This window comes from Macrotis lagotis, chromosome 3 (assembly GCF_037893015.1).
Source record: "Macrotis lagotis isolate mMagLag1 chromosome 3, bilby.v1.9.chrom.fasta, whole genome shotgun sequence".
NCBI lineage: Eukaryota > Metazoa > Chordata > Mammalia > Peramelemorphia > Peramelidae > Macrotis > Macrotis lagotis.
The window spans coordinates 298,921,099-298,943,682 of record NC_133660.1 but is presented as its reverse complement, the minus strand read 5'-3'; the positions used below and the strand labels follow the sequence as shown (position 1 = coordinate 298,943,682).

The 22,584-nt window shown below is 32.9% G+C and overlaps 2 protein-coding genes across 3 annotated transcripts; both read left to right on the top strand.

Annotated features, from left to right (window-relative positions):
- Positions 1-8,434: 8,434 nt before the first annotated feature.
- On the top strand, positions 8,435-9,733 carry LOC141516908 (olfactory receptor 10AG1-like). Of its 2 annotated transcripts, XM_074227864.1 has the most exons (2): positions 8,435-8,463; positions 8,800-9,733. In XM_074227864.1, the coding sequence occupies exons 1-2, from the start codon at positions 8,435-8,437 to the stop codon at positions 9,731-9,733; spliced, it is 963 nt and encodes a 320-aa protein (XP_074083965.1). The 2 variants fall into 2 exon arrangements, with proteins under 2 accessions (XP_074083965.1, XP_074083966.1); XM_074227865.1 differs by lacking the exon at positions 8,435-8,463 and having other exon boundaries at positions 8,795-9,733.
- An 8,587-nt stretch (positions 9,734-18,320) lies between these two features.
- Positions 18,321-19,250, top strand: LOC141519613 (olfactory receptor 10AG1-like). The gene has a single exon (XM_074231805.1). It carries the CDS (start codon positions 18,327-18,329, stop codon positions 19,248-19,250), a length of 924 nt encoding a protein of 307 aa, XP_074087906.1. The 5' UTR covers positions 18,321-18,326.
- The last annotated feature ends 3,334 nt before the right edge of the window (positions 19,251-22,584 follow it).

The following is a 22,584-nucleotide window of genomic DNA, read 5'->3' as shown; positions in this document are numbered from 1 at the left end:
TTCCCCTGAAAGAGGATGTTCAGTTTTGCTGAGTAGTTGATTCTCAGTTGTAAATCAAGATCTTTTGCCTTTCAGAATATGATATTCCAATCCCTACAAACCCTTAATTTAAATGCTACCAATTCCTATGTAATCCTGACTATGGAGCCTCACCAGTGGAATTGTCTGTTTCTGGCAGCTTTTAGAATTTTCTCTTTGATTTGGGAATTTTGGAATTTGGCTATAATATTCCTGGAAGTTTTTCTTTTGGGATCCTTTTCAGGGGATGATCAGTAAATTCTCTTGATTTGTATTTTACCCTCTGCTTCTAGGATCTCAGGGCAATTTTGTTGTATTATTTCTGGAAAAATGAAGTCTAGGCTCTTCTCCTGGTCATGGCTTTCAGATAATTCAGTAAGTTTTCAAATCATTTCTTCTGCATCTGTTTTCAAGGTAAGTTGTTTTTCCCAATGAGATATTTCACATTTTCTTCTTATTTTTGGCTTTTTTTTTTGGAAAAGTTTTATTTCTTCCTGCTTTCTTGCAAACTCATCACCTTCCTTTAGTTCCATTTTGGATTTGAAGGAGTTATTTTCTTCAGAGAGTTTTTTTTTTTATTTCCATTTCCAGCTGGCCAATTATGATTTTTAAGGCATTCTTTTTCCTCATTTGCCTTTTGCTTTGCTGTTTCCATTAGGCCTAAACTGGCTTTTAATGTATTATTTTCTTCAGCATTTTTTTGTCTTTCTTTCACCAAACTTTTGATTTGGTTTTCATGATTTTTCTGCATGGCTCTCATTTCTCCTCCCAATTTTTCTCCACTTCCCTTAATTGCTTTTCAAAGTCTTTTTTTTTTACCTCATCCACCATCTGAGTCCATTTTCTATTTCTCTTGGAGCATTTGGATATGGAACCTTTGATTTTGTCATCATCTGAGCAAGTGTTTTAATCTTCGACGGGACTAAAGTAATTCTCTATGGACAAATCCTTCTTTTTCTGTTGTTTACTCATTTCCTCAATCTAAGACTAATTTGCAGCACTTCCAAGGCTTTGGGGTTGTTTTTTGGGGGGTAACCCCACTGGGACCTTTATTCCCCCAAAGTCTTAAAGCTCTCTAGCCCATGCTTTGATATGTAGGTGACCATGGCTCTGCCCTCTGCCCTGGGGCTATAAGGTGGGATCCAGCTATCTTAGCATGGAAGCCCAAACTGCAACCTGCATCTAAGTGTAGGCAAACAGCAGAGTCCTACCCCTGGGAGAGCAGAGAAATCTCTGCAGACTTCCCTTACCTTCTCTGGAGGTGCGGGCTGCTTTCTCCCAATTCTCACTGCAGGTTCTGTGGCCGGTGCTCCTCACTCCATGCTCACCCAGGTGCAGCAGAATTCTCTCACTGCCTCTTCAGGCTGTTGTGGGTGATCTCTGGGCTGGGCTGCACCATGGCTTTTTCCCCAACCCCGGGGTCCAGGTGAAGCACGCCTTTCCCACAGAACTTCTGAGTTATCTTGGACTGGGAAAATGTACCGCTCAGTCTTTCTGTGGGTTCTGCCCCTCTAAATTTTGGCTAGCCATCCTTTGTTTTGGTGGGGTTTGGGGGGGTCAGAGTTGTCTGGATTGCTGCCCTCACGCTGCCATCTAGGCTCTTGCCCCCCCCCCCCATTCAACTCTTACAGAAGTAGTGAAAACAGCAACATTTGTTGCTGTTCAGTCATTTCAGTTGTATCCAACTCTTCAAGACCACATTGGGTGTTTTCTTTTCCTTTTTTTTTAAGGTTTTTGCAAGGCAAATGGAGTTAAGTGGCTTGCCCAAGGCCACACAGCTAATTATTAAGTGTCTGAGACCAGATTTGAACCCAGGTACTCCTGACTCCAGGGCCGGTGCTTTATCCACTGTGCCACCTAGCGGCCCCTATTTGGTGTTTTCTTGACAAAGATATTGGGAGTAGTTTTCTATTTCTGTCTTCAGATCATCTTTCAGATGAAGGACTGAGGCAAACAAAATTAAGTGACTTTCTTAAGGTAACACAGGTAGTAATTGTCTGAGACTAGATATGAACTCAGGAAGATGAATTTTCTTGACTACAGTTCCATCACTCTATTTGCTATACTACTTAGCCTTCCACATAGTAGGCATTTAATAAATACTTATGGTCTCATTGATTTTATGTGAATATCAGGCACCCTGCTATTATTATGAAGAAGGGAAAGAGCTTTCCTTCATTTTGTGATTCATCTCTTGTTATCTCCAAAAGTCACTTTGAAAAGATCCACCAACTGGAAACTATCTCTCTTTTTTCATTTGTGGTACCCTGTATCATCAACTTTGCTACTTCACTAACCAATTAGGGAGGTAAGATGGTTGAAAATGGCACTGAGTACTCAAACTCTTAATGGGTCCTACATAGCCACATGTATCTTCCCATCCACAAATAGCTATGTGGTTTCCCACATTTAATCTCTTTTCTTCACCCCCCAAAATTTTCTATTTGATTCATAGATTACCTAGTCAAAAATAATATTTAATAACAATGACATTTGTATCACAGTTTAAGATTTTCAGAGCTCATTACTGTACATATGATGAAGCTGATGCAGAAACAGGGTTAAGTGACTCATTTACTTTGATTATTCAACTAATAGGACCTCAGAAAGGATTTACATCCATCAGGTCTTGATTCCAAGTCTGGTGTTCTATCTCCAATACTCTATTGCTCTTCATTCCATTATATGTCTAATTCTTCCCACTTTTCTATACACATAGGCATAAATATCATCAAAAGTTTCCTTGAATTTTGGCTTTTCAATATGATTTTAAAATTCCTAATATTTACATTTTTTTCTTTTATTTTATGCAAGGGAATGGGGTTAATTGACTTGACCAATGTCACACAGTTAAGTAATTATTAATTCTCTAAGGACAGATTTGAACTAAGGTCCTCCTGACAACAGAGCCAGTGCTCTATCCACTGTGCCATCTAGTTGCCCCACCATTGAATCCTTTTTATATTATGTAACAACAATCACAGTAATGATGATCAGGAAGATGATAAATATCTGTTTACACATAAATATGACATATATGTTTATCTATATAGATTATACTGTAAGATTTGCAGAAAACTTTTAAAGACACAATTTGTGAAGCAATTGTTGAAACACAATGGAAGTTGGTTGGTGGTGGCAGAAACAAGAATGTAGTGAAATTGTAGAGGGAGATAGAATGAAATAATGAGACTCAAAAAGGAAACCTTACTGAGGACTAATGAGTGAGAGATGATCTATAGTATCAATGATCCTATAGTATGAGTCACCTCCTCTGGTCTTCTGACTTAGAAGTAATTGAAAAAGAAATGACAGGCTAGAATTCCCTTTAAAGGTAGTTTTTAGAGATGTGGTGAATAAGACAATGAATCTGGAATGAGGATGGTCTGAATTCAAATACAATATCAGAATCTTATTATTTCTGTTACCCAGGACAAATCACTTAATCACTGCCTTCTCAGTTTTGTCATTTTTAAAATGGGTAAATTATGGTACTTACATGGTAGGATTGCTGTACTACCTATGTGAGAGGTTATGAATACAAGAATGGAAATGAAATAGAACTTGACTGCAATGTAATCAACAGTAGTTGATTTCTGGGAAAACACATCAAAACAAAACCTACCTACAGTCACTAAAATGTAAAACATAAATGATGCAATTACAAGGAAATTTTTAGGGATGAAGGAGAGTGATATAAAATTAAAAAAAATCAGTAAGAGTCTGATGGAGAAGAGTTGGTTCCAAGAAGTTAATACTCATCCAAAGAATGAGGATTAAGGAATTAAGTGGAGGAAAGAATTTTGAAGATAAAAAATCGCAGAAATCAGAACTCAACTACCGTTATTACCTTGCAGGCAAGTTCTGTTTCATTTCCATTCTTGTATTCACAATTTCTCACATAAATAGCACAATAATCCTATAATGTAATAAATGGAACATTTCAGACCTCTGAATTCTCTTTGAATGCATTTGCTTTAGGGTCAGATTTTTTTCCCATTTCACAGAATTATTGCCTCTGGTACAATCATCAATATTCCAACTCACACTATTACTCCTTTCCACAAAGTAAGACAGAGAAAAATCTTCTGGCATTGTTACTTAGGTCACCTGGAAGAAAGACCTTTGAAGGTTCATCATGTCAAAGCAAAAATACATACACTTTTTCCCCTATTTCAGAGTTAATACTTTAGGCATGTTCTCCAATTCACATAAATTTCCTTTAATTCAACTCATATCTATTGAGCTTGGCAATATCTGTATCTTTTTTTTTCCTAGGTTTTTTGCGAAGCGATGGAGTTAAGTGATTTTTCCCAAGGTCACACAGCTAAGTAATTGTTAAGTGTCTGAGGCTACATTTGAACTCAGGTACTCCTGACTCCATGGCAGGTTCTCTATCCACTGAGCTACCTAGCTGCCCATCTGAGTATCCTTTGTATAGACTGTCATAACCATTGAGATCAAGCCCTCAAGTAAGAATAAAATCTTGCAATGACACAGAAACTCTTTCATTGAAATTCTTCTCTTGTTTCTACTAACTCCTATTTTCCAAGTTTTTTTTTTTTTCCTTCTGGCAATTCACTATTACTTTTTTACCTGGAAAGAATAACAACAATTATTTAGAACAACTTTTTTATTTAAGAGAATAGCAAATCAGTTCAGAAGGGGAAAATGATTTGCTTACACCCAAAAGACTCTAAGGACTATATTGATCTTTATTCTGGAGTTCTGTACCTCCATTCATCCTTATTAGGCTATTAATAAATTATAAAATTTAGAGAGAAAATTTTACCAAGTTTTGTCTTCCTCATTGACATGTTATGGAGAAGAGTAATTGTCATAAAGAAATTATTTGGGTTTTCTATTTTTAAAATAATAAAATTATTCCTTATTTCTGTTTTGAGACATTGAAATTTACATTGATATAACACTTTGTTATCTGTTTATTGCTTTTTTGTCATCATAATTTTGTAAAGTAGGGAGTTCAAATATTAGCTTTCCCATTTTATAACCAATGAAACTATGTTTTAGAGAAAGTAGTTACTTGTAAACAACCCTGCAGTTAGGAAAGGGAAAAGGAAAACTTGTACTCCCTAGCCTCAGTCTCCAAGGCCAAAGCTTTTTCCATTACATTTTACTGTCTCATTAGTTTTAGAGCCTCAAACTTGGATTCTGAAGACTTGGCCTCTAATTAAAAGGCAAAAACTTTGACCTGGGAGAGAACCTTCTCCCACTGAACAGGGACAGGAATCTCTTCTACCTAAAATACAGTCATGGGTGTGAATATAAAAGACCATTTTTTCCAAAGATAGTCAGATCCCTAATACGTGCAGCAGACATGGTGGTAGGCTTTAAAACATAACTTGGTGGCTGTACGAGTAGAGGTCATTGAGCTTAATACAAAAGAACATGAGTTCTAATACTGATTCTCACATAATAGATGGTTGACTATAAGTAAGTTATCTTATTCATCTGATACTTAACTTTCCCCTCAGTTTTACAAAAAGGAGAATAATGTTAATACCTCCCTATCAGGACCACTGAAATATCAAGAGAGATAATGTTTTGCAGAGCAGCACAAAACTTAAACAATTTTATAAATTCCAAATATTATATATCTATACTATTTTAAATATATTCACCAAAGAAAGAAACAGATGAATATTATTTTCTCCCATCTCAGAAAGGTAAGTATTGCTATGGTAATATCTTGCATTCAGATTTTCTGATTTGAGGGGGAATAGGAACTAAGTTATTGCTAAGCTACCGTGATGATTTTATGTTCTTATTTAGAGATTTAGATTTAGTATAGTGAATGGTGATATTATTTTTAAAAAATCATTGAAGGAAATGCCAAAGCAAAAAAAAATTCTGGTCTCAGAGGGCAGTAATAGGTTTAGGATTTAAATCTTTGAAACCAAACAAGTTCTGATGAAATAGGAACTAACATCAGGTTATTTGTTAATGCCAACAAAGAAGCTGTTGAAATATTCCTTACTAAGATTCAATGGATCATCATGACAAAAACTTAACAAGGCTAAGAGATGAGAAATGAAAAGCACATGCATTGTTTAAATTTTTTTTTAAATTTACTTTTACTGTTCTTTAAATTGAAATTAAAAAAATACAATTTTTCTTTGCTGAGCAAGCTCAAGGTGAAGTTAATATAAAACCTTCCAGGTAGAGAATACTAAGACTCTTATACTTTTCCATATTTTCAATGTTTTGATTAATTTCTATTTAAGTAAGGACAAAGTTATCATTAAAAGAAATAGCATGATGCCATAGTAACCATAAAATCTCTAAAAATTTTTTAAAAATCAGATTTCTAAACTGAGAATTCCACATCCTACATCTAGATTACTGAAAAGAATTTGTCTAAAACTTTTCATCCCGTGGGAAAGTTAAAAATTGACTGAATGAATTCAAGGTAGATTCTGAAATTTTTAAAGAAAATGAGAATAACCCAAAAGAAGTCATGAAAATGTTAGTGCTACCTTAGAATGGAAAGTTAAATGAAGTATGGCAGGAATCCTTATCAGGTCCTATGTCCTGTAACAACATTTTAACACTCCCTCATTGGGAAGTAATTTATGCAAATTTATATAGACTGTGTACCATTGATATCATTGAACTTAAGTTTTAAGTTTTTGACACTTCTACTCTTCACATTATATAAAACATAGATACTTCATATGATTCAAATCCTAAGACCACATTGACATTAGACTTCTAACCACCACCATCACTATCCCCCCAAATCCTTAAAATCATATAACACCTTTTTGTTCTGATTATTATAGTCACAGTGAGGTTGAAGAAAAATTTCTAGCATCATTAACTTCTAAGTATAAAGTTCCAAATATGGAGTCTAGTTTAAATAATTTAACATTGGAATTTATCATCAAATATCTTCAATTATAAATTCTAATTTTATAGATGAGGAAACAGACCTACAGTTTAAAAAAGAAAAAAAAAACTTTACAATGGATATAATTTGATTTGATATTTGATAGACCAGAAGAATTCTTATGGTGTTTTTTTAAAAAAAAATGAAAAATAACCTGAAAGTCAGAAATATCTGGGTTCATGGGTCATTTTAGATATCCACACTATGTTATACACAGTAAGTCATTCATCCTCACAAGACATATTCATCTACATTGAAATGAGAAGTTTCTTCATCAATAGTTCCATTAACAAATGAAATCATACTTCTGAACAGTAATAAACATAATAATTTTGCTTTGCATTTAATTATTATACATATCATAGAACATGTATTCAATAATTTTAAGTGATATTCACAATTATTTAGGGATTGATATGACTGATGCTTTTGTTTTTATTTTGAAGCAGAACAAACAGCATTGTATAACAGTTCTCTAATTTTGGGCTGAAAATGATATATTTACTGTGACCTAAATGAAGTCACTGAATCTTTATGTGACCTTATGTATAAATCTACAAAAATGGAAATAATAATATTCTTATCTATACCAAAAGTGCTTGTGCAAATAATTTTAAAACAAAGTGTGGAAAATCTTTGAAATTTATAGAATAATATTTACTATAAAACTGATTTAAATTAATTTGGTACATTCTGCAGTCACTGAGCATGTTTGTGTGTGTGTGTGTGTGTATGTGTGTGTGTGTGTGAGAGAGAGAGAGAGAGAGAGAGAGAGACAAACAGACAGAGAGAGAGAGACAGCGAGACAGAGACTGAGACAAAGATGGAGGGATAGAGAGACAGAAAGAGACAAAGACAGACAGATAAAGAGAAAGACAGAAATATGATATGTTCAATGTGTTGTTGCAATTCAAGAAAAATATTTCTGGCATTTAGGGTAGTCAGTAAAGATACAATAAGGAAGGTGACAATGAACATCTAATGAAGGTTGAAGATTATATTGAAAAGAGAATACTGGTGAAAACACTTGGAAGTGGGCAATAGAGCAAAAAGAAATTGGGAGAGGAGGAACTGAGCATTGTTTAACTTTATAATATCAACATTAGTTAGGAGATTCATCATAATGACATATCTGCCTATATACCCATATAAATTATAGTATATCCTCTTGCATATATTTTTACATATTTATATATTTCCTTCATAGACAGAAATATATAACAGGTGTTTCTGTATACACATAGGCATATATACATATAAGTTATACTCTTATATGAAATATTTTAAATGAGTTAATGAGTATTGGCTGATCATTTCTGGATACTCTTGTTAATCCAAAGTTTCTAGAATTAGAGCTGGCAAATTCAGAATTAGTCAGTAAGTATTCATTAAATGTTCTATATATTCAAGGATCTCTGCTAAACATTCAGGAGAAAAAGCAAATAAAAATAAACAATTAAGATGATTTCTTCCTTCTAGAGATCATAATCTCATGTATTATGTGTAATGTATTATATTCTGATGATAGAAAAACAATTTTGCAAATTCAAGATATGGGGGGGCGGGAATTAGGAAGCAACGTAAGAGATTCTGCTAGCAAAGGCACACAGATAATTCTATTCCAAAAATGGGATTTGAATTAGGACCTGAAGGCAGAAGGTAGGTAGAAGTGAGTAGGGAGAATGTTCCAGGCATGAGATTCAGACATTTTAAAGCAATAGAACCAGTACTTTTAAGTATAATATATGGGGAAATGATAGTAACTTTGAAATATTAAAATTATAAAAGTAACTTCATTTCACAGAGAAAAATTCTAATGCTCAGAATGTTGTGAGCATCCTGACGTCAATATTTGCAAAATTAGAAGACACAAGAAGAAAAATGGCAGAAGGAAATCTGACTAGCATGTTGGAATTTATTCTCCTGGGATTTTCTGACCTTCCCAACCTTCGAGAATTTCTATTTGCGATTTTCTTAGTAAGCTACATGAGTATCCTGATAGGAAATGGTCTCATCATTTTAATAACCAAAGTGGATGCTGGTCTCCAAACCCCTATGTATTTTTTCCTTGGAAACTTCTCCTTCTTAGAAATCTGCTATACATCAGTCACTCTTCCCAGAATGCTGACAAATCTTTGGACCAAAAAAAGAAACATTTCTTTCTTGGGCTGTAGCCTCCAACTTTGCTTTCTCCTCATTTTGGGGAATAGTGAATGTTTTCTCTTGGGGGCTATGGCATATGACCGTTATGTGGCCATTTGTAAGCCTCTATACTATCCTGTTATTATGAACCAAAAAATGTGTCTTCAGCTCCTAATCGGCTCCTGGATTACTGGGATCCCAGTGCAGATAGCATTGACATACCAGATCTTTTCTTTGCCCTTCTGTGGTTCTAATAAACTCAATCACATTTTCTGTGACATTCCTCCATTACTGAGACTAGCTTGCGGGGACACCTCCAAGAATGAGTTTTCTGTCTATGCTGATGCTGTGTTATTTGCCATGGTTCCCTTTCTCTTGATTGTTGGATCTTATGTCAAAATCATTGTCACCATCCTGAAGCTCCCCTCTGGCACAGGGAGATACAAAGCTTTCTCCACTTGTTCCTCTCACCTCATTGTTGTAGGCTTATTCTATGGATCTGGTATCATTACATATTTGAGACCTAAGTCCAGTTCCTCAGCAGGAACAGACAAAGTGTTTTCCCTTTTCTATAGCATTGTGACCCCAGTATTTAACCCTTTGATCTATAGCCTCAGGAACAAAGATGTCATTGCCGCACTGAGGAACTTACTAACTAAATGAACCAATGGAAACTTATTTACCCTGCACATATTCTGAAATGCCTGGGGAAACTAACTCTTTTCATGTCTCCCACCTACATTTGAAAACTTTCATTTAAATCCTCCAGAAACTTCTTCCCATTTCCAGAATGAGTCCACAGGTCATCTGAAAGCAAGTTGAGCTCAGTTAAGAAGTTCTATTATGAAGGTTCTTTGTACCATCTTAAAGTTTTCACATGAACTGAGACAATTGCCTGAATAAGAAAGATTAAGATATCGGCAACTCAGAGAAGAGTAAGGTAATGGGAGATTATACATAAAGATATATGATTTCATCAATTATTTTGTATTATTGTTATGTGGGCGGCATCCAACAATACAAATCTCAGTCCTTTCTATTCCATTTCCTTTTATATCTTCTTTTAAGTTTGCCATAGAGGATCCACATAATATACTAGGGACTTTGCTCAAGTTGTTTCACCTTAGGAAAAAATAAAAATTTACTTGAAAAGCATCCTATATTTTATCATTTATTCCATATGACTGAGCCATAAATTTAAAATATATATTGCTAGACATCATTGTAGCACTTTTCTTGTTTAATCTTTTATTTATAAGCTGATGGAGTCTCTTCATGTCTAAAGGAAAAAATCTAAATGACAGAAGTGTATGAAAGTAAGTAGAAGACCTTGCAAAGATGGAGGAAGAGTTACAGAATCTCAAAATTTGAATAAAATCTAGGATGGGACTGCTTCAGTTATTAAAAATCACAAATCTAGATGAGTAACTAACTATAAATGGAATGAAAAATAAACACAAAATAAAATAATCTTGGTTTGAATTGCGAGGAAATAGATCTGAGACTAGATTGCTGCAAACAGTCCAAATCCACATACTCAATAATAATGATGCTGTTGTTTGTTTGTTTTGTTTCATCTACAAAGCTGTCAAGAAGAAGAAATTAGATCTAATGTAGGAAATACATATGTTGGAAATTCACCATATCCTAAATGAAACCAGAAGGCCCAGACTTTACTGAATCAACCAATAAATTAACCAAGTACTCAAACCACATCTTGAAGTATAATAAACATTCATGAGGGAAAATTAAAACTATATTAACTATTATATACTATAAATATCTATTATAAATTATTTTTGATCATTATCCCTGGGCATGAGATAGATCTCGAATCTGTTTTTCTTTAAGAGTTACTTTAGGCTCAGCCTATATATTTAGGTATGTTGGTTCATTATTCTTTTCTAAACTTTATTATTTATAATCTTTAAACAAAGCTTTCTATAAAGAAATTGCAGCCTATTATACCTTGATTAACAACTGAGAGTGAGTGGGTCTTGTACTTTGCTGAAAGTACTCTCCAAACAAGGTTCAAGGGCTTATTATGCAACATTATGCAACTGTGAGAAAGTCACTTAAACACTCAGTCACCTAAGAACTCCAAAACTAAGCAGCTCAGAGAATGTGATGGGTTTCATTGCTAGAGGGTGTTGCTCACTGGAAACTTCCTACATAGATGTCTCAGTACATCTAATACTCTGACATTTTTGAATTTGTATTAGCTTTTTTTAAATGTCTTAGCATATAATCCATTTTTTGTAAATGTAAATGTACTGTATGCTATTTATTATAGAAATATTTAAATGAGTCAATTCAATAATCAAAAATGGATTTTATATTTACCTTTTAAAATATTTTCAAGTTATACACATATTTCTGTATTTTTCTAAGTGTGAAAGAGACACATTGAGGTCATATATATTATACATATCTTCATATAAATATTTATCATCAATTTGAAAGCTATCTTGCTGGTACTATCTTACCAGTATTATACTCATAATGATATACAAAAATAATTATACCCACTCCTTTGTGTGATTGTGTATTCCTCTGTATTTTGGTTATCTTACTAGTTATCTGGCCCTGGTCAAGCCTCAAGGCTTTTTTCTTCAGTTTCTTTATCTGTCAATGGGTTTCAGATGGAAATGGTGAAATACTCTAGTATCTTTGCAAGAAAACCTCCCACAAATTTCACAAAGAGTCAGACATGGCTAAAAATATTACTATACAATTATATCTATCATCTATCTGTCTGTCTATCTATCTATCTATCTATCTATCTATCTATCTATCTATCTATCTATCTTTCCCTATAGAATTTCTATTTTTCCCCTTTTAGTTAATACAAATTTTTATAATAAATTTTTTATTGATATTGATGTTTTTTCTTTAACAAAAATATAAGTTTTCATTTTTGTTTTGAGATCATGATTGTCATTTAAAAATTTTATTGAATTCTTCTGAGATCTACTTCTATCATCAGTTAAACTATAGTTGATTCCTTATATTTTACATATTTCTTTGATACTGACAATTATTTTTTTAATATAATACCAATATATTAGATTCTGAAATAGACTCAGAACACTACAATATCCCTCTGGCAAGCTCCCCTCCATCCCCATCCCCCCCTTATCACATTTGTTTATTCTTTCTTTTTTTAAGGTTTTTGCAAGGCAATGGGGTTAAGTGGCTTGCCTAAGGCCACACAGCTAGGTAATTATTAAGTGTCTGAGGCTGGATTTGAACTCAGGTACTCCTGACTCCAGGGCTGGTGCTCTATCTACTGTGCCACCTAGCTGCTCCACACATTTGTTTATGCTATAGGGGTAAGCTGTTTTGAGGAGACAAGCACAAGTCACACATTTGCCATTACTTTTTCTACTTTGATTCTGGCCCAAAGGACTTTTTCCATCATGGTACACACCTACCTGACATTCTTCCACTCTGCATTATTTTTCTATCATGTTGGTCACATTTCTTTTAGGATCTCTTTTTTTTTACATGCATACAGTATGACCAAGCTTTATCTCTCTCCCCTTTTGTTCCTGAATCTAAAAATTGTTCCAACATGACCAGAGTGACTAATACCCTTATTCCACAATGTCCCTTAGCAATGACAGTCATCATCTCCAAATGGAAAGTTCCTTTGGGGTATAATTTATGAAGAAGTTAGATAATGTGATGGATAATATATGTCCTTGTACTCAGGAATACATGAGTTTGAATCTTGACTCACAAAATTACTAAGATCAACCTTACTCATCTATAAGACACTAATAGCATATATTTCCAGAGAATTAAGTGAGACAGTGTATGAAAAGTGTTTTGAGAATTTTGAATCAGCCATTAAATGTTGATGGTAAAGATGGAGATGCTGATAAAGATGAAAAGGAAATGGAATTATGGCCAGGTGGGTCATGTTTCATTTCCCATTGCTGTTCAGAGATATTGTGAATGTTCAAAGTCTCCCTCTGTCATGCTAGCCCCATTCTCTACTTCCTGATTTCCTTTGTATGTTTCACTTTTGGTGACAGGTCTGGGGATTTCTATATTTTATTCTTTTCCTGGCTGTCCTTTATCCTCTGTGCCACCTAGTTGCCTCCAAGGATCTTTTTTTTAGATCAAGGTTTTCAAGTAGTCCAAAATTATGATGTTATTTTTCTTTCATTTATTTCTATGTTCATTTTTACTTTGAGATAGTTCACATCTTTCTTTCCTACTTTTATTTTTTGTCCTTGTACTGTTCCTTAGTGTCTCCTGTTTCCACTTGCCTAATTCTAATTCTGAATTATTTTCTTCAGAGAGTCATTGAATCTTTTTAATCATTTTATCAATTATTTTCTTAAGGTATAATTTCTTTGAAAATTTTTATGCCCCTCATCAAGCTATTAATTCTCCCTTCATAATTTTACTTACCTACTCTCATTTCTTTTCTTAGTTTTTCTTTTATGAACCTAGTTGATTTTTACATTTTTACTGCTTTTTCAATTTTAGGAATTCTTTTTATAATTCTTTCTAATGCAAAGCTCTCTTTTTTTGGGGGGGTTCTCAGATTATTGCTAATTTCACGTTATTCTATTCTTCTGAATTTCTGTATTTATCTTTCTTTTTACTATAATTGAATTTTATGATCAAGTTCATTATTTTATGGTTTGCTGATTTTTCCATTTTCCATTTTTCTATTTTTAGAATTTGAGTTTGATATTAATATTGGCTTCTGCATTACCTGTTGTGAATGTGAATGAAGTAGGGGACCATTGTCCCTAGCTTTAACCTTTTTCTCCTATTTTTGCAGAAGGTTCTGGATGTCTCTAAGTTTTTCTGTGCTTTCAAGGAAGTGTGCAGTGGAGAGAAGTGTGATTTTAGCTCTTTGATCTGTTCTCTGGCCTTTGTAAAAGAATGGTCACTGGTCTCTTGTAGCTTCATGTGCTAATGCTCTTTAGGACCCCTTCCTCTTCCCATCTCTATGTCCTGGAATTGTGACCAAGAAGTAAATGTGAGAAATGGAGTTGCCTAACAGTTCCTGGTCTAGTGGCCAATATGACTAAATTGATGTCTTGTAATCTTTCTGAGAAGTTATTCAATCCCCTTATCGGGTCTGTACTAAGTGCTTCTGAAGCTGTTCCTTTAATAACTTATCTCAAGGTTTGCAGGTAGCATTGCTACCAACATAATATGAATTGATCTATACTACAAGTTATAAAAAACTGCTATTGATCTCCCCCCTGCCATTTGTCTTGCTCTTGAAAAAATGCCCAACTCTGACTTTAGTTGGCAAAATTGGTCCATAATTGCATTAGAAGCACTATTTTAAAATTAGTGGAGGGGGGATTTGTGATTGTCCTGCCTCCACCTTGCCATTTGACTCTAGATCATCTGCATAATACCCTTAATAATTCTGAAAGTATCATCTCTTTTTATAGATGTAGAAAATAGGGATGAAATATTTCTGTTTGATCAAATTCACATGGATTGAAATGAAATAGAACTGTTATTATTTATATTCACCAAAATTTATCTTTTACTATGAGTCTATGTTCTCTGTTGAGTCGGGCCAAATTTAGACAAAGGGAGAAAAGGTTCTATACTCTGTATTACAGGTTCTGATGGATTTATTAAAATTTCCTTGAATTTAGTCCATGATCCTTAAGAACATCAAAAATAAAACCAATTTGATAAGAACTCAGGGTTAAGCAAAACTGGGACTGAAGTTTCCTGATTCAAATCCCAGGACTCCATCACATGACTTCATTAAGAGTCTTTATTGGACTAAAGTCAGCATGATTTTTTTTCTCTTGAATTAAAAATTAAAATTGTGACCTGGGAGAAAAGTTATCCCCAAAGAGCAAAGAAGATAAAGCGTAATTTTCTTTTTGCAGTACTGTGACCATTCTGACACTGATGCAATCAGCATTTTGCAAGGAAGTTGCTATTCGGTTTGCAGAATTTAGAAGCTTGAAGTGGGTATTTTAATGTTCATTTAAGGACTAATATGATGTAGAAGGGAAAGTAATGTTGAATTTGCAATCAAGTAAAGACTCTCTCAATTGTGACACAAACACTTATTGTGTGACTATGGACTTGTCACTTAAAGGTCTTTTTTAAGATATGAAATGAAGAAATAAAGCCATCCAAAATATTTGCCTCCCAGGTTTGTCTTGTGATTTTAATAAGATATTGCATTTTGAGCTTTGGGGAATACTTTAAATGGAAATATAACTATAAGTTAATAGTATATTTTTATTTTCATAGTTTGTTTTAAAAATGAATTGAATATAATTTCATTCCATGTTAGCTTGAAAAAATGAAGTATTTTAGCACCCTAATTTCATATTTCAATTGAGATATCTAACTTTTTATAGATTATATGGCTAATCTGCCTACTGTCTTCATATCGTAAGATACTTCTCAGGGACCAAGTTTCAGTAAAGGGTATGGGGGACCTTCACAATAATGACAAACACCTCTGACCTCTCAAAATCCAGAGCATATTTTAATAGATATTAGATTTTTTTTCACATCATTTAGAACCAGGGTTAAGAAATAATTTGTAAAACTAGTATGGGTTTAATTTTCATTTTTTTAAATTGATATTTTATTTTTCCAAATTTAGGTTTTGAAAGTCTTTAAACATGCATCCATATACATATGTATATTTTTAAGTTATAAAATTCCCTTCCACCCTCCCTTCCCTAACCCCCTCCCCTCAGTGGAGAACTGTAAAGTTAATATTGAACATGCATACTCTTGTTAAACATCTTTGATGCTTAGTCATTTTGGGTATGAGGAATTAGAATTCAACAAAAGAACTATAAAAAGGAAAATCTTTAAAAAATTTATAGAGTTCATAAGATTCTGAAGGTTTTTGTAATTGTTTTCTTTTTCTTTCTTTTTTTGAGGGGGAGGGCATTGTTCATATTCTATATAATAGTATTATTCTAGCTATCTCTACTGCTGAGAGGAGCTGCATGCATCAAGGTTGATTAATTCAATGTTCTTGTTAATGTGAACATTCTTCTCTTGATTGTTAATTTTCATTTTGATTGCAGGCTCACAGCATATACAAATATTTGTAACATATTAAAGAAAAGCATTATTTCAATCATCTTTTTTATTTGATAATGCTGAAAGCAAATTTCAAAAAAGAGTCCATGGAAAGGATTTTGAATTTCTCTTAAATTTATTGGTCATTTATTCAGATACCCTTTCTTCTTCAACCTTAGATTATTTTCCTGGGTGAGATAGAAATTCACTTTCTTTTAATATTAATTTAATTTCATTAATTTCTACTAATACATTCCAATGTCTTAATGGTAATGATTTTCATTAATTGATCATGTTACTTACCTTGGATAAACAATCTCTTATCCTGAATTGAAGGACATATTAAGCCTAATATCTTATCTTTAAAACAACTAATTCTCTCAACCAATGCTATACTGGATCTATCTTGACATTGTTCAAGGCAAACAATGATTTATAACCTTAAGAATTTTTGTAAATGTTTGTGCTTGGAAATGTCATATTGAAAAAAATGACAGATGCTTGTTAAATTTTAAAAATATAACATTCTACAAGATAACCTAGACTCAATTTAAAATTGTCCTATAGATATACTATTAAAGTAGAGAATAAGGAGAGATTGCTGTCGAATTTTTTAGTTTTTCAAATTTTCAATAAGCACTCTTTTATTCCAGTTATTGAATAAAATCTAAGTTAAGTTCAATTAAGATTGATTATTTAAAAATCATTCTCTCTTTTGCTAGGCAGAACCATATGTCCTTTGACTTTTGACAATGCATATGTTCTCTCTCTCTTCAAAGGCAGACACTATTAAAATTGGCTTTATATGTGTAACATCTAGTACAATGTCTGTCATACTGTAGATGCTTAAGAAATGGTTATTAATTCACTGATTGTTGCTGTGTCACTTCAGTAGCAGATGACTCTTACTTGTCCCAGGGAATGACTTTTAGCCTCTATTTATTCACATTTTATCAACAAAGTAAGAATTGTCACATTTGAAGAGGCTGAAAATCAATGAATGGAAAGTAACACAGGAGTTGACACTAACAATTCACAAAGTACCTGATGGAATGGGATATAATGCCAATGTGATAAGATGAAATTTCATAATAAATAATATATGAAAAATTTGAATTGCAACATTGTCATCTTATTTGAAGGATAATGAAAATAAAGATGCAATTGTTTGAAATAATATTTAAAAATTATTGAAGTAGAAATCCAAAAGATGAAAAAATAAAAAGCCTATGAGATCTTGTCCTGTATTAAGAAAAAAAATGTATTTTGCAAGAATTATTATGTGATTAATTCTCTTCACTTCACTTTGATAAGAAGGTATCTAAACATCTGTTTTCTGTTTTTTAAAGGTATTCAATTCATGCTCTATGTTGCCATGTTAAATACTTAAACAGAAGACAATGCTCAGTACATCAATTAGATTAGGATATATACTGGTTGTCTTGTATTTGGAGAATATTGTCAAAGTTAAAAGGTGATTAGAGTCAAAAGACAAACTGGGAACAAAGAGTACAAAGTTAAAAAATACACTTTAGAATTAATGCCAAGGGGCAGCTAGGTGGTGCAGTGGATAGAGCACCAGCCAAGGAGTCAGGAGTACCTGGGTTCAAATCCAGTTTCAAACACTTAATAATTACCTAGCTGTGTGGCCTTGGGCAAGCCACTTAACCCCATTTTCCTTACAAAAAAGCCTAAAAAAACCGAATTAATGCCAAGATAGGAAGAGAGAGAGGAAGAGAGACAGACAGACAGAGAGAGAGAGAGAGAGAGAGAGAGAGAGAGAGAGAGAGAGACAAAGAGGTACAGAGAAAAAGAGAGATTGATTTCTTAATAATTTGATATAGAAAAAAATTAATGAACGTTATAATTGTCAAGGATGTAAACAGTTCCTTCAATGAAAGTTCACAAATATAAGCAGCTGGACAATTGATTTGTCACTTGAGTTGGAATGGGGACTATTTTCCTAGTATATAATGGATGAATTAACTGCTAACATCCCTTTCAACTCTGAAATTTTGTGGTTTTGTGATTCTCTGGCTAATACAATTAAAATGAACTTGAAATCATAGAATACTGAAAGTCAATGAGAATATATTATTTATCTCTAGTCCAAATAAAAGCATTCATTTTATAGGAAAGTTGACAGAATGATGCATTGATTTACATACTATGATTTCATTAAGTTTTACACTGGAATACAGAAAAAATGGCAGAAACAAATATCAGCATGGTGATGGAATTCATTCTCCTGGGATTTTCTGATCTTCCAAGTCTCCAAGGATTTCTCTTTGGAATTTTCTTAACCATCTATACAAGTATCCTGGTTGGAAATGGCCTCATCATTGTCATTACCAAAGTTACTGCTGCTCTCCAAACCCCCATGTACTTTTTTCTTGGAAATTTTTCTTTCTTAGAAATCTGCTACACATCAGTGACTATGCCAAGAATGTTGTCAGACCTTTGGACACAGAAGAAAAGTATTTCTTTAATAGCTTGTGCTGTGCAGCTTGGTTTCCTCCTTATTCTAGGAGGCACCGAATGCTTGTTCCTGACTGTGATGGCCTATGATCGTTATGTGGCTATCTGTAAGCCGCTCTACTATCCTCTCATCATGAACCCCCAAAAGTGCAATCAGCTGGTGACTGGTGCCTGGGTCATTGGAATTCCAATTCAGATAGCACAAACATGGCAGATATTCTCTCTGTCTTTCTGTGGGTCTAATAAACTCAATCATGTTTTCTGTGACATTGTCCCAATATTGAAACTGGCATGTGGAGATACTTCTATGAGTGAGCTATCTGTTTTTTGCGGTGCTATTATCTTTGTTACCTTTCCTGCACTGTTGATATTGTGGTCTTACAACAATATCATCAAGACCATCCTGAAGCTACCGTCTGCCATGGGGAGACGCAAAGCCTTCTCTACTTGTTCCTCTCACCTGATAGTTGTGGGCCTTTTCTATGGGTCTGCTATTATTGTGTATTTGAGACCTAAGTCTAGCCACTCACCAGGAGTAGACAAAGTACTTTCCCTGTTTTATACTATTGTGACCCCACTCTTTAATCCTCTAATATACAGTCTGAGGAACAGGGATGTCATTGCAGCAATAAAACAACTAAGACCAAATTGATTTGGCTCAGTCAAATTCATGGATTCTGTTTTCTTGTGTTTTGATTGATAGTATTTAAAAATTTCCATCTCTATGACCTACAATGCATCTCTTGTCTCCCTACATTTCCATTGATTGTACTTCAAATTTAAAACTCTCTTTCCATTTAGAATTCTTAATTTCTTTCAAGTCACAGCTTAAATTTACCTTTATAAATGAAGTACTCTCAATTCTCTAAAAAGTTAGTGCCAGTCATCACTGTCTATTATATTTGCACATATCTATATATTTCTATTAATTTAAATATTTTCTGTCTTGGACTTTGAATGACTATGGGCATTTTGCATTTCTCTTTGTATTTGTTCCACACCCTATGAAAGTTATTCAATAATTGTTGATTGCATGATTATAGTTTTTACTTAACTATCTTAAATCAACCTAATGAAATTATATTAATTATTTTGCAATAATTCTTGCTAATTTCTGTTGTATTATGTCTCTATTTGTTCTGTATCTTAAATAAGGATACATTCACAATAGTTGATGAATATGTATAGAGATTGAATGAGGAATTCTATGCTTATGGAATAAGAGATAGGCAGTTAGGGTAGGAAGGTAAAACATGAAAAAAAATCAGCTAATTATTTCTGAAAAGGTACTTCAGCATTTTTTAAAATCTCATAATGAAAATTCCTTTATTATTCTCTTAACCAAAAAAATATACAATAAAGCAATATATAAATGTGTATTGATAATGTATTTTTATAGACACGTATGTGAATTGATTTTGGAATTTTATAACAATGTTATTTTAAATCTATAAATGTCTATAGAAAATCTATCACTATTAGGCATAATAGAAAAATGTATATTTGAAACTAAATATTTAATGATAGCATCCATTTCTTTTCCATTTCTATACATGTTTATGCTTTTATATATTATACATCTATATTTATAGAGAGAAATATTTCATTGAATGAGTAAGAAAGTTGTATTTTACTATATGCTTAGATTTTGTTACTACATTGATGTAAAAATTGATGAGTTATAGGCAGGTACAGAAACAGAGGGAAATGGACATGTTTTCTTGGTGTTATTTTATTTATATTACAAAGTTATTATAATGATAAAATGATTTGGATTTTGAATGATTTAAAAATATTCCATGGTATATTCATCAAAATGGATTTATTTTACTCAATGCATGTCATTAGAGCACATTCTAAATAAATGTTGACTTAACTTGGATGTCAAATTTTTATTATAAGTTGCTCTATCTTTTGCCAAAATAATTATACAAAAGTATAATTTTTGATAGCATTGATTATATATGAACATTTCACATTCTCACTAGCACTGAATTTAATTTTTCATTTTTTACCATATTGATGCGTATCAGAAGACTTTTAAATTGTATGTTTTCATTCTTCAAAAAGTAGAACATATTTTTAGTGTAATTATGAGTTTTTTCACATTTCTTCATTTTGAAGTTGTTCCCCATAGATACATCTGATTCTTACAATTATTTAGAGGAAACCATGTTATTATCCCTTCTAAATTTTTTTCATCCTTTCAGGCAGTTTAGGAGGAATAAAAGTTATTCTCCTTTAAACTAGAATCTATTTCAATTAGTTTGTGTCATATTATAAAAACCTAAAAACTATAACTTAGTGAAAATAATCATATCATGTTTCAGTAACAGAAAGATTATGGTTAATCTCATCAATACTGTAATCATTCATTTATAAACTGATAAGTGATTGACTAGGAAGTTTGAAAGTATCTTAGTAAAAAGAAAAATCTGAAGGTGAACAAAAATCACTCTCTAACATGACTACTAATATTTTTTAACTGAGTCTTTGAAGATCTATGGGAAAGAGGATTCTACGGCCTATTCAAACTAACCACTTTTCTCATTTTTATATTAAGTCATACATTTAGATTCCTGATTCTATGTTCTGGTGTTATCAAAAAGAGTTGAACTATTACATAAGTAGTGCAAAACCATTAACATTTGTTGCTATTCAGTGATTTCAGTTGTATCAAACTCTTTATGGCCACATTTGTGGTTTTCTTGACAAAGATACTGGAGTAGCTTTCCATTTCTTTCTTCAGCTCATTTTGCAGATGAGGAACTGAGGCAAACAAAATTAAGTGACTTTTTGAGGGTAACACAGGTAGTAAGTGTCTGAGTTCCAGATTTGAACTCAGAACCATAAGTTTTCCTGACCACTGTTCCATCACTTTATTTGCTGCACTACTTAATCTTCCATATGGTGGGCATTTAATAAATACTAATGGTCTCATTGATTTTATGTGAATATCAGGCTCCCTGCTATTATTATGAATATTATTATGAAGAAGGGAAAGAGTTCCTTCATTTTGTGATTCATCTCTTGTTATCTCCTAAAGCTACTTTCAAAAGATCCACCGACTGGAAACTATCTCTTTTTTTTTTTTCATTTGTGGTACCCTGTGTCATCAACTTTGCGACTTCACTAACCAATTAGGGAGATAAGATGGATGAAGATGGCACTGAGTACTCAAACTCTTAATGAGTCCTACATAGCCATATATATATATATATACATATATATATATATATATATATGTATATATATATATATTTATATCTTCCCATCCACAAATAGCTATGTGGTTTCACAAATTTAATCTCCTTTGCTTCTCCCCAAGAACTTTCCTTTTTGATTCACAGATTACTTGGTCAAAAATAATGATAATTAATAGCAACACCATTTGTACAGCACTTTAAGATTTTCAAAGCTCATTACTGTAAATCTCTAATTTATATATGATGAAGCTGATGCAGAAACAGGGTTAAGTGACTCATTTTATTTGATTATTCAACTAATAGGACCTCAGAAAGGATTTACATCCATCAGGTCTTGACTGGAAGTCTGGTGTTCTATATCCAATACTTCATTACAGTTCATTCCATTGTGTCTAACACTTCCTACTCTTTTATACACATAGACACAAAAATTTTCTAAAGTTTCCTTGAATTTCAGATTTTCATTAGGATTTTAAAATTTCCAATATTTAATTAAAGCACTTTTTACACTTACACTTCATCAAATGAAACATTTTTTCTTTTCATTTTTTCAAGGCATTGTAGTTAAATGACTTGCCCAAGATCACACAGTTAAATAATTATTAATTCTCTAATGATGAATTGGAACTCAGGTCTTCCTGAATTCAGGGTCAATGCTCTATCCCCTGTGCCATCTAGCCGTTCCACCATTGAAACCTTCTTATATCTTGTAACAACAATGATATTAATGATGATCAGGAAGATGATAAACATCTGTTTACACATACATTTTTCATATAT

Bases quoted from the DNA above. Each gene is read 5' to 3' on its own strand.
- LOC141516908 (XM_074227864.1), top strand. From the start codon at position 8,435: ATGTATTATATTCTGATGATAGAAAAACA. The intron at 8,464-8,799 runs ATTTTGCAAATT...ATTAGAAGACAC, and splicing joins ATTCTGATGATAGAAAAACA to AAGAAGAAAAATGGCAGAAG.
- LOC141519613 (XM_074231805.1), top strand. From the start codon at position 18,327: ATGGCAGAAACAAATATCAGCATGGTGATGGAATTCATTCTCCTGGGA.